Genomic DNA, 12,852 nt, shown 5'->3' with positions numbered 1-12,852 from the left:
GCCTTGTAATATTAGATTGTGTTAAAGGGTGTATTCTGTCTCGTGAAGTGATGGATGTCACATGACTTGGAAAGCCACCACTTTACAGTCATATTCTAAGAGTAAAGCAGATTCCGCACTGCTGCCCGTTCACCGCTCTCCCAGCACAGCAGCGCTGTTGGCCACCTGGCCACGCGGGGAACTGCAGTTGGCCCAATTCACGTTAATCAAGTTGTGTTACAGTTTCCCTGCACAGGATGGCATGGGGGTCCCAGAGGTGGGATTCGAGCTCAGCATAAAACGATGCCAGAGAAATGTCGTCAGTTTTTGAGATGGAGAAAGAGTTAGCAAAGTCTCGAGTCCACCAGTTAGAATAGAAAAAATGAGACTGTGTGCTGTTTTTCAGGTTAATGGAAGGCTAACTTTGGGAGAAAATATTGCAGATATGGGTGGCCTTAAATTAGCATATTACGTAAGTATGGCATATGGTTCATATATCTGACTATAAGTTGATCTTAATTTTAGTACATTTATATTCTTTTAACCGTCCTCACCCAAGGTCATACATATAAGGGTATATGTAATATTGGAGCCATTGTTTTCCGTGTACAGAGCTGGACACCAGCTCAGTTTCGCATGATCCCTTCTCCCTGTGGCAGTGTGAGCCTGTACAGGCCTAACCTCCCTTTGGAACTGTAGCATTTACATATTCAGTATATATGGCACCTTCACACTGTCTTTAAAACACAAGAACAAGCTTATTCCATAAATGTGTGCTCGGCCTAAGGTGCCCTCTATTATTGAGGTTGTACAATTGTGCTGACTAATGTGACAGCCAATATTTCTAATTTATTGCTTTCCAGGCTTACCAAAAGTGGGTAAGAGAAAATGGTCCGGAACGCCCATTACCACGCCTGAAATATACTCATGATCAGCTATTTTTCATTGCATTTGCACAGGTCAGAAACAAACACAACTCTGATGTATATTTGTTCCCCTTCCCATGAAGGTTTCGTCTTTGTTATAAATTTGGAAAACAAGTAAATAAAAACACAAGACACAAGAAAAAAAATACAATCAAAGCTACAATGTTTGGTGACTTCTAGGATTACCTGTGTAGGTATACTGCATAGTATATGTAAAAGTACCTGGAATTTATCATAACTAACAACATAGGACTCTGATTCCCAGTAATCATATTGGATGTAGTCTATCATACGTACCAACATCTTAATTTCCAAACTGGTAACATTGGGTTGGGACAAACATAACCTCCAACGTTTTGCTGGTTAGACCACAGGGTTTTCACACCAAACTTAGGAATATTAGCAAGTATGACAGCCACCAAAGAGGAGATCCATACATTAAGGAGGCTGTATATCACCAGGTCATGGACGACAATATGATGCAATTAGACACACGACAGGGTAAGTCATGGTGCTTGCCCAGTCTGCCTGACATGTATCTTCTTCTTAGGTAGCTGTTATATTGCTTTGGCATCTACATAATGTTGTGTTGTCTGCACAATCTAATTGATACGTTAGCAGGTATGATCTCTGTTAAAGGAAAAATTGGCAACAGGGCATTTAAACCACATAAATACACAGACAAGGCCTCTTGAACATCAGTGTACCTTACAAATTACATTCGATAGTATTTATTAAGGAGAACATGTCACTCACTACCTTTTTCCAATATAAAGGACGCCGCCGCCTTTGAGGCATCTCTCACAGCATTCTAGTATGCTGTATGTCAGTCCCCAATCCCCCCTGCAGGGCACAAAAAAGATCTTTTATTATACCCCTATACAGTGCGGTCTGGTCCAATGGTCATCACTGGTGTTGATCCAGCGTCTCCTCTTTTCCCACAATCGCCGTCTTCCTGTCGTCATCCACACAGTGTCCCTAAACACGCTCTTGCACAAGCGCACTTCTCTCTGCCCCGCTGAAGGCAGAGCAAAATGTTTTGAGGAGAAGAAAAATAAACCAGCTCACCTGTAATGCATTAGTTGAACTTCGGGAGCATGGACCTGCTGTGTCCAAACATGTAAAGTCCAAAAGAAGAAAAATGTCCAGCTCCACCGAATCCGTGAAGATAAAATTTCTTTATTCACAAACTTGTAACATAGAGGGTACAAACTTCAGCACAAACCAAGTGGGTGTGAATCTCAATGCGTTTCTGGAGACTAAGCTACCTTAATCATGAAATTTTATCTTCACGGATTCGGAGGAGATGGACATTTTTCTTCTTTTAGAGCAAAATGTTGTAATGCGCATGCACCAGTTAAGGCCAAAGGGTGCTGACGATCCGGAGGTAAAGCTGGGGCATGTGCACCACAGTATTTTTCTCTCTCCATCAGCGACCAGAGTGCACAGGAGCATGCTTGTGAGACAATGTCTGAATGATGTAGGACACGTCATCCACATGAAGCAAGCAGGAGGATCGCGATTGCGAAGAGAGAGGAGGCGCAGGATCAAAACCAGAGACGCCCATCGGACTTGACTGCACCGCTCCGTATGGGGGTATAATAAAAGGTCTTTTTTGTGCTATACAGAGAATATTGGGGACTAAGAAACAGCTTGCAATAATGCTGATAAAGAGGCCTTAAAGTTGGTGGTTGGAAAAACCTGGTGACGGGTTGCCTTTAAAGTTTATATTTTGCTTTTTCTGTGTAAACTCTAAAGACGTTTTTACCAGTGTATTATAGAAAAGCGTCAAAACCTGAATATCAGATTCAACATGCAAGTATGTAATCCAAAATACTACAATGTGACCTCTTACAAATAGGAAAATTAACTACTTTTTTCATAACTCTCTTTTTTTAGAATTGGTGTATAAAGAGAAGATCTCAGTCCATATACCTGCAGGTCTTGACTGATAAACATGCTCCTGAACATTACCGGTATGACTAATACACAATTACAGTAACAAACCATTTGATGACTTGTAACTGATCACATCCCACTGAATGTCATCTATGTCCTCAGAACGCCAATGATTACTCACATTACTTTATTGCTATTTGCATCTTGTTTATCAAAATATCAGTTAAAAGTCAATTAAAAGCATTTGGCATGATTCAGTTCCCACAATGACTGCCTTAAAAAGGTCATAAAGAGGAGACTATTTGATGTGATTGAAGACTGACACAGCAGTGAAGTTTATACCTCAGGATCTACAGTGCTGTGCAAAAGTTTTAGGCAGATGTGGAAAAATGCTGCAAAGTATGAGTGCTTTCAAACAAAAAAATTGTGAAAATAGTTTTTTTTAATCAAAATGTAATGTGAAATATTAAAAGACATATAAGTAAATAGTTGGCACACCCAGACTGATTACCACAAGATTTTATTGGATCACTAAAAAAAGTTTTACAGAGAGACTTTACATTTTAAATTTATGTTGAGCCCAGAAAAGCCATGTTCCGAGAGCCATATGGAGCGCCCCATAGGACACAGTTCTTAAAGGTGAAGGTCATGGCAGCAGTGACCTGGTCCGTGGCCCTGGGCGTCCAATTAAATGGGTTGCTTTGTAGAAAAGTGCAAAATGGGAATAAAGTTTATGGGGAAAAAGGGGAATGTTTGTTACGCCACCTGTGGTGTTCGGCCAGAGATAGCCGACGCTGCTTAAGGAGTCCACTGGAGCCAATGGTAATGCAGCAGGGATGGTTCTGCTCCCCACAGGTGGAGCGTGGCTTCAGGGCAGCCAAAAGTGTGTGTAGAGTTTTGATGGTGGGAGTGATGCAGGGCAGGCGTCGCAGGAAAGAATTGGAAGGACACAGAAAGAGGCAGTTTTCACGTTTTACTTACAGTTCTGATGTTATTCCCCGGCCGGGGTGCTGTGTCCTCCGGGTGAGAAGTCCAGGAAACTCTCTAGCAACTTAGGGCTCCTATCCAGAACCCCCCTTTTGTAAGCTTTTCCTGGCTGTCTCACTGCGCTGGCTGCCTCCTCTCCTGCCCTACGCTTCACACCCAGTGTCCCGAACTGGTAGAGGAGGGTCCTGTCGGGCGATATCCTCACTGTCCCCTTGACCCTCTGTGTTCACCTTTTCGGCAAAGTACAGTACAGACCAAAAGTTTGGACACACCTTCTTATTTAAAGATTTTTCTGTATTTCCATGACTATGAAAATTCACACTGAAGGCATCAAAACTATGAATTAACACATGTGGAATTATATACTTAACAAAAAAAGTGTGAAACAGCTGAAATTATGTCTTTATTCTAGGTTCTTCAAAGTAGCCACCTTTTGCTTTGATGACTGCTTTGCACACTCTTGGCATTCTCTTGATGAGCTTCAAGAGGTAGTCACCAGGAATGGTCTTCCAACAATCTTGAAGGAGTTCCCAGAGATGCTTAGCACTTTTTTGGCCCTTTTGCCTTCACTCTGTGGTCTAGCTCACCCCAAACCATCTCGATTGGGTTCAGCTCTGGTGACTGTGGAGGCCAGGTCATCTGGTGTAGCACCCCATCACTCTCCTTCTTGGTCAAATAGCCCTTACACAGTCTGGAGGTGTGTTTGGGGTCATTGTCCTGTTGAAAAATAAGTGATGGTCCAACTAAATGCAAACCAGATGGAATAGCATGCCACTTATCCTCAGAAGCAGAGGTGATTCTTGGTCTTCCTTTCCTGAGGCGGTCATTATGTGAGCCTTTTTTTTGTATCGCTTGATGGATTTAGCCACTGCACTTGGGGACACTTTCAAAGTTTTCCCAATTTTTCCGACTGACTGACCTTCATTTCTTAAAGTAATGATGGCCACTTGTTTTTCTTTACTTAGCTGCTTTTTTCTTGCCATAATACAAATTCTAACAGCAGCATGGCTGCCACAGCATCTTGCAGTGGCATGCTATTCCATCCGGTTTGCATTTAGTTGGACCATAATTTATTTGGGTGTGTCCAAACTTTTGGTCTGTACAGTAAGTGTGATATTGGCTACCGCTCTTACAGACACGACAGCCTCTGGGTTCCTAGTTGAGACCTGTAGTTCTTCAAATAGATTAGGGGCTGGTTCCCCTTCCTGTGACCTGGTCCCTCCACTTGATGCTGGTCAGCCTGGATGCAGGCCCCACGGGTGGCTTCTGCACTTCCTGTGCCCCTGAGACCCTTTCTTTCCTCCTTCTGGGAGCGTCTTTCCTTTCTCTCTCCCTTTCCTGCTGGGACAAGCTGCTCTCTCCTCTGTCTTCCCACAGACTCCTCAACTCCAACCTCCTGTCTCCCATGACCACTCCTCACTCTCCACCCACACCTTCCATCTAATTCCTCCCTGGCCTGGGGAGGTCTGGTGTTGGGTGCTAGTGTTAGGATTCTGTACAGCGCCCCTCCTTACCAGAGAGTTGGGGTACCACACCTCTGGCTGAGATGCAGTACCTCTGTGGCGACTGGACCTTTAGGGGCGCCACACATATATTTTACAATTTTTTCATTAAAGCTATGAAAAGACTTACTGTATTTTTTGCACTATGCTGTGAAATGAATTACATAGACTGTCAGTGTTTCACTGGTAGGATAGGGTCACACAACAGTAGATTCTTTTATCTGAGGATTATGCTAATGTCACTCCTAGTTTGATCAGAGTGTCAGCATCATGTGATACGATTCCCGCTTCGTATTGGGGTACTGCGTCTCACTTTGTATTGAAATGAACTGTAATGAAGTATCTGTATTGGAAACGGCGACACCACAGGGCTCTTTAGTGTTCCAGTTTAGCCCACTGTGTGCTTATACCTACCGTGAGATCTACTAGTAGCAGCAGCTAATAGGGGATCCAACACATTTATTTATTTTACTCACTTATGTAATTTACTCACTTATCTAATTCCACAGCACTTTAGTTATTATTGGCACTGTCCCCCATTGTTGCTCACAATCTATATTCCCTATTAGTATGTCTTTGAAATATGTGAGGAAACTGCAGGAAACACCCACAAACAAGAGAAGAGCATACAAACTCCTTGCAGATGTTGTCCTTGGTGGGATTTGAACCCAGGACCCCAGCTCTGCGAAGCAACAGTGCTAACCACTGAGCCACCGTGCTGCCCGTGCTAGACAATTTGATTCAAATGGTTGTTGACCTACGTGAACATTTATCAAACTTTCATTTATAAGTGTATCAAATATGATGATCATCATTAGGTTAGAGATGTTTTAAGCAATGCACACCATTTAGATGATTCTAATCTAGTATGTTGTCACTAGAAAAATTAATGAAAAAAAGAAAGTAAGAGAAAAAAACAGATTTGCTATATGTGTTTTATGATTTTCTTTCTTGCCATATACTCTTTTTGCTTCTATTTTAGGGTTATGGGCAGCGTTTCACAGTTTGAAGAGTTTGGAAGAGTATTCCACTGCCCAAGAAATTCCCCTATGAACCCGGTTCAGAAATGTTCTGTGTGGTGATCCATAGAGGGATTTGCTAATGTCTGCTCCACCACAGCACAAATGCTCCTTGTGTCTAAATCAGGAGAAGAATGTCTAAGTGTGCCTTGTATATTGGCTAAGGGATATTGAACCCTTGTCACTCCCTGAACTGTGTTTCACTGAGCTCTGACATACACAGAAGATCATTTCCTGACACCATCACACCAACAAAAATGACATTTAAGTATCTTCCCATCTCTAGAGAATCACACTATGGGTTTATAACCACAGAAGATTTGGAGCCGGTGCCTCTTGGAATCTTATGGTATATTTATCTTCAGCTCAGAAGGACAAAGGCCAAATAGGACACTGAAAGTCTAAAATAATGCATTGTTCCTTTAACCGACAGCAGAGGGTGAGGTCATAGACAACCAACCATGACGATTTCTAAGCCTTTATAGTTCACATTAGAACAGAAAGTTGGTAAGAAATGGATCATTACAAAGAGGTGAAGACATGCGGAGACTAGTTACTGAGCCACTAAGGTGGAGTTGACTTTGAGGTTATCGAGCACTTTATACCCAGAATGGGCTTACAGTTTTTACATATCACTTGGTGTAACCACTTTGTTTGCATCCATGTAATTCAAGGAACTGTGTCCCCTCAAATCTACAAAGACATAGATTGCAGAGCTCTTCTCGTGCATACACTACTGTATATTGGTGATATTCAGAGCAAAAAGCCTATTTTTGTTCATTTGCCAAATAAAAGATGACTTTCTAAGGCATTCATACAAGCAGATAGTATGTTGCTGGAATTTTAATCACAATGAGTTTTCTAGCAATTGTACAGATTAAGAGTGGGTTAATAGTCATTTCGATCTGGGGGTGAAGGGGAGAGTTAAAAGTTGTTTGAAGATATTTTGAATATTCTTCATTTTATACCAATGAACCTGCTGTGCCAAGTGAAGTGTTACTATTCTTTTAGTCATTACTAAACACCAGCATATTCCATATGTAAATCAAACACAAAGAGATCGATATGGTGACCAAGTATCATAGGTTCAACTTAATGAGATCATGGTGAATAAAAATCACACCACTACATTTTCTGAATTGTATCACTGCATACATTTGTGAAAGTGCCAAATATTTTTTTTTCTGTATACTTATCATCTCCATGCCCAATAACGCCACTGCTATACTCTATAACAGGCAATATATTAGCTAAACTGTACCCAACTATTGTTCTTTTATGATGAGAAAAACAATCACAATTTTCTCCATAAACATAGTAAAATTCTATTATATGGTTCTGTTGTCCTGACCATTGAACACCATAAAAAAGATGTGGCTGCAGTACTGATGAAAGCACCGAGACCCAATGCATTTAATGACTTGATCCTTTCCTTGATTTATGGACCATTTTTGGGAGTTACAATTGAAATATGCGGATAATATTAATAAATGCTGATTGTTACAATAAAATAACCTACTGAACTGTGTTAGATAAAAACATGATATTCATTTATATCCAGCCAACAGTTTTCACCACTTCAATGGCCATGCAATGTTTCCAAAAGAACATAGCCCATAATTTGCACATTGTTGAAAGGTCTGTTATTTTAGTACTAAGGTAGAGGGGGCTTCTAGAAGTCAGAATATATGGTATAAAATCTTAATGTATAATTGACCATGAACACTCTATTTGCTGTGGACAATTTTTGATTTTCCACTTTCGTTTTATTTGCGCCCCTTTTTCCAAGAGATCGCCGATAGCTGCTATTGCGCAGTTGCAGGCGGCGCCATCTTGGAGGAGGAAATTTTTCTTCTCCAGAAAATAGCAGCTATCAGATCTCTATACACACCGATAGCTGCTACTGCGCAGGTGCTTGGGCGCAATTTTTAAATTGACTTTTTTTTTTCCTTGCTCAAATAAGCAAAATGGAATAAAGTGCACAGTAAACATGTGATTATGCTGTAGCCCAGGTGTAACGGCCGGCACCTGCCTGCAGAAGCGTTTTTTTTTTTCATTCAGTATGTGCTGGTATTCATTATGCAAACTAGGGGGCAGGTCATTAGGGGATCAGTGATCTGTCAGCAGTCTGCATTATGAATATCTAATCAGAGCACCACATACATGAACCCCGCCTTAGGGCGCGAGAACCTCATTAACACAAAACTAAAAATAAAGATTAAGAAACAACAACAAGACAGATTTCATCAACCAAGGCATCATTTTAATCAGTATAACGGCGCCGACCTGACACTGTCTGTAGGTTACTGTGCACAATCCTGCTGACAGGTTCCCTTTAATGACAAAGACAATTTTTACAAATCTGACCATTGTCCCTTTATGAGGTTACTAGATGGCAGCCCGATTCTAAAGAATCGGGAGTCTAGAATCCATATATACTTTATTTATTCAAATGTAAGAATAATACAATTAATAAATAATAGTAAGAAAGAACAAAAAATGGCTGCACTCACCAGCTCTTGACAATTCTTGACAGTATGGCACATTTCTGATTGGTCGCTCGCGGCAGGCGGCAACCAATCAGAAAAGTGCCGCGCACCACGAAGACATATATCTTTGTCCACCCTGAGCGGGTGTAGGACGCTGGTGACGTCACTTATCTCCGGACATTATCTCCGGACAAAGCCACGGAAGTTGGCACAAATTGCCGGAAGTAGTATTCTAGGCAATTATATATTAGATTTTAATGTTATCAGTGTTTACCTTTGAACGTTTATATTGTATTGTCCTGTCACCAGCCATGTGTACGATTATCGGCCGAAAGCCTCTCTGGAACCAATAATCACCCCATGTAAAGGTATCTTTATAAGTTAAAGATTCAGAATACTATGACTTTTATCATATCCTGAACAGTCAAGTTTTTTTATGAACCGTTAAGGTTTTCTGGTTGAAGTAAAAAAAACTCTGAGTGTTTACAGTTTGAAACCATAAAATGTTGAAAAATTATGTCATTCTTGAGTATATCACTCAATGGTGCTCATAAACGTGTCAAATTTGATCTATAATATACTTTAATATACGTTACTTTAATCTTTAATATACTTAAGAACAGGGCCCCAGACATCACACAGGGGGTCTGAAACACCGCACAGTGGTCCAAAATATCGCTGTGCTCTGCCTGGGGCCCCATATGCTGCCTGAGGCCCCTGTGCTCTGCCTGGGGCCCCATATGCTGCCTGGGGCCCCTGTGCTCTGCCTGGGGCCCCTGTGCTCTGCCTGGGGCCCCATGTTCTGCCTGGGGCCCCTGTGCTCTGCCTGGGGCCACTTTGCTCTGCCTGGGGCCCCATATGCTGCCTGGGGCCCCTGTGCTCTGCCTGGGGCCCCATAGGCTGCCTGGGGCCCCTGTGCTCTGCCTGGGGCCCCATAGGCTGCCTGGGGCCCCTGTGCTCTACCTGGGACCACTGTGCTCTGCCTGGGGCCCCATATGCTGCCTGGGGCCCCTGTGCTCTGCCTGGGGCCCCTGTGCTCTGCCTGGGGCCCCATGTTCTGCCTGGGGCCACTGTGCTCTGCCTGGGGCCCCATAGGCTGCCTGGGGCCCCTGTGCTCTGCCTGGGACCACTGTGCTCTGCCTGGGGCCCCATATGCTGCCTGGGGCCCCTGTGCTCTGCCTGGGGCCACTGTGCTCTGCCTGGGGCCCCATATGCTGCCTGGGGCCCCTGTGCTCTGCCTGGGGCCCCATATGCTGCCTGGGGCCCCTGTGCTCTGCCTGGGGCCCCTGTGCTCTGCCTGCGGCCCCATGTTCTGCCTGGGGCCCCTGTGCTCTGCCTGGGACCACTGTGCTGCCTGGGGCCCCTGTGCTCTGCCTGGGGCCACTGTGCTCTGCCTGGGGCCCCATATGCTGCCTGGGGCCCCTGTGCTCTGCCTGGGGCCCCTGTGCTCTGCCTGGGGCCCCATGTTCTGCCTGGGGCCACTGTGCTCTGCCTGGGGCCCCATAGGCTGCCTGGGGCCCCTGTGCTCTGCCTGGGACCACTGTGCTCTGCCTGGGGCCCCATATGCTGCCTGGGGCCCCTGTGCTCTGCCTGGGGCCACTGTGCTCTGCCTGGGGCCCCATATGCTGCCTGGGGCCCCTGTGCTCTGCCTGGGGCCCCATATGCTGCCTGGGGCCCCTGTGCTCTGCCTGGGGCCCCTGTGCTCTGCCTGCGGCCCCATGTTCTGCCTGGGGCCCCTGTGCTCTGCCTGGGACCACTGTGCTGCCTGGGGCCCCTGTGCTCTGCCTGGGGCCACTGTGCTCTGCCTGGGGCCACTGTGCTCTGCCTGGGGCCCCATAGGCTGCCTGGGGCCCCTGTGCTCTGCCTGGGACCACTGTGCTCTGCCTGGGGCCCCATATGCTGCCTGGGGCCACTGTGCTCTGCCTGGGGCCCCATATGCTGCCTGGGGCCCCTGTGCTCTGCCTGGGTGTAGGACACTGGTGACGTCACTTATCTCCGGACATTAGCTCCGGACATTAGCTCCGGACATTATCTCCGGACATTAGCTCCGGACAAAGCCACGGAAGTTGGCACAAATTGCAGGAAGTAGTATTCTAGGCAATTATATATTAGATAGCTCTGGAATGCTTCAACGAATCCCACTGATTCTGAGAATTTAGCAATTTTCAAACTTTTCATTTTTGTGCCCTTAAATCAGAGAGTCATATCGCACAAAATTGTGTAATAAATAGCATTTCCCACATGTCTACTTTACATCAGCACAATTTTGGAAACATAATTTTTTTTTTGTTAGAACGTTATAAGGGTAAAAGTTGACCAGCGATTTCTTATTTTTCCAACAAAATTTACAAAACCATTTTTTTAGGGACCACCTCACATTTGAAGTGAGATTGGGGGCGTCAATATGACAGAAAATACCCAAAAGTGACACCACTCTAATAACTGAACGCTTCAAGGTGCTCAAAACCACAATCAAGAAGTTTATTAACTCTTCAGATGCTTCAGAACTAAAGCCATGTGGAAGGAAAAAAATCAACATTTTACTTTTTTCAAAAAAAATTTACTTTAGACCCAAACTTTTTTATTTTCACAAGGGTAACCAGAGAAAATGGACCACAAAATTTGTTGTGCAATTTCTCCTGAGTACTCGGATACCCCGTATGTGGGGGAAAGCCACTGTTTTGCCGCATGGCAGGGCTCAGAAGGGAGGGAGCACTGTTGATTGCAAAATTGTGTGGAATCAATGGTGGGCACCATGTCACATTTGGAGACCCGCTAATGTACCTACACAGTGGAACCCCCTCAATTCTAACTCCAACCCAAACACAACCCTAACGCCAACACACCCCTAACCCTAATCCCAACTCTAACTGTAATCCCAACCACAACCATAATCCTAACCCGAACACCACCCTAACCCCAACACCACCCTAACCCCAACACAACTCTAACCCCAACCCTATCCCTAGCTGTAACCCCAACCCTAATCTCAACCCTAACCCTAGTCCCAACCCTAACCCTAGCTCTAACCCCAACCCTAACCCTAGCCCTGATGGAAGAATGGAAAAAAAAAATTTTTTATTTTATTATTTTTACCTAACTAAAGGGGTGATAAAGGGGGTTTGATTTACTATTTATAGGGTCTATCGCAGTGATAAAAATGAACCAATAGAAAAAATCTCCTATTGTTGCCGTGTGCCGGCCGGAAGATGTCGGCGGGCGCACTGCATATACGCCAGTCATTTTTTTACCGGAAGAAGATGCCGAGGGTCGGGGGACAGGGATGGAGGGTCCAGGGACACCGGTGGTATCAGGGGGAGATCAGGGGACCCATTTCTCTTTTTTCCTCTAGTTTGCTAGATCATATCAGAGGAGAGAGAACTAAATGGGAAATGAGACTTTTTTTTCAGTGAATAACTGCGATCGCAACACTGGGGAAGGTAAAAACTGACCCTAAACATGTTCTCCGGGATCTCAGCTATCCCCAGCAGCCAAGCCCCCTGAGATTTTCCAATGCTGGGGGGTGCCATACCCTTATTTTTCAGAGCCGTTAAAAAGTGCCGCTAAGGAATAAGTACCCTTAACTGCTGCCGTTAAAAGGCGTATCGGTGGTCGTTAAGGGGTTAAATCTATAAACAGGAGCAATCAGAGAAAGCTCTAGTTGCTGCTTTTACTGGCAGATACCAGCTGTGTAATACTGCTGGCATTTGCCGAGCACAGCGTGGACTCAGCTCCTAAGCCAGCTCCATACATGGGGACCAGATGAAGAATGCATTAATATGTCCTACATCGTTAAGCGGTTAAATCAATGCAATCAAATCAATAAGAAGAAAAGAACATTATATCCCTGTTATAGTAAATTAGTTATATTATTTTTTGCCACAATAATGCCATTGCAATTACTAATTATATCATTATCTGCTGTTTTACAGAATACTAGACATCATTATAGGTTTCATCATCCTCTCCCAATACCAATACTTGATTATCTTTGTGTACTAGAGTACAATATGATCCTCTTGATACATCAGTATATCATTATCATTATAGC

At 44.2% G+C, this 12,852-nt stretch overlaps 1 protein-coding gene across 1 annotated transcript in view; it reads left to right on the top strand.

Moving 5' to 3' along the window:
• The window catches only part of ECEL1 (endothelin converting enzyme like 1), a 152,935-nt gene extending 143,432 nt beyond the window's left edge, over positions 1 to 9,503 (top strand). Inside the window, exons 15-18 of the mRNA XM_077290204.1 lie at positions 386 to 451; positions 843 to 938; positions 2,805 to 2,881; positions 6,276 to 9,503. Of these exons, the coding sequence (XP_077146319.1) occupies positions 386 to 451; positions 843 to 938; positions 2,805 to 2,881; positions 6,276 to 6,375 (339 nt within the window). The 3' untranslated portion in view covers positions 6,376 to 9,503. The remainder of the gene's footprint in view (positions 1 to 385; positions 452 to 842; positions 939 to 2,804; positions 2,882 to 6,275) is intronic.
• The last annotated feature ends 3,349 nt before the right edge of the window (positions 9,504 to 12,852 follow it).

Source organism: Ranitomeya variabilis, chromosome 2 (genome assembly GCF_051348905.1).
Source record: "Ranitomeya variabilis isolate aRanVar5 chromosome 2, aRanVar5.hap1, whole genome shotgun sequence".
Classification (NCBI taxonomy): domain Eukaryota; kingdom Metazoa; phylum Chordata; class Amphibia; order Anura; family Dendrobatidae; genus Ranitomeya; species Ranitomeya variabilis.
Note: the sequence above shows the minus strand (reverse complement) of the source record. Positions and strands in the feature narration are given on the sequence as shown.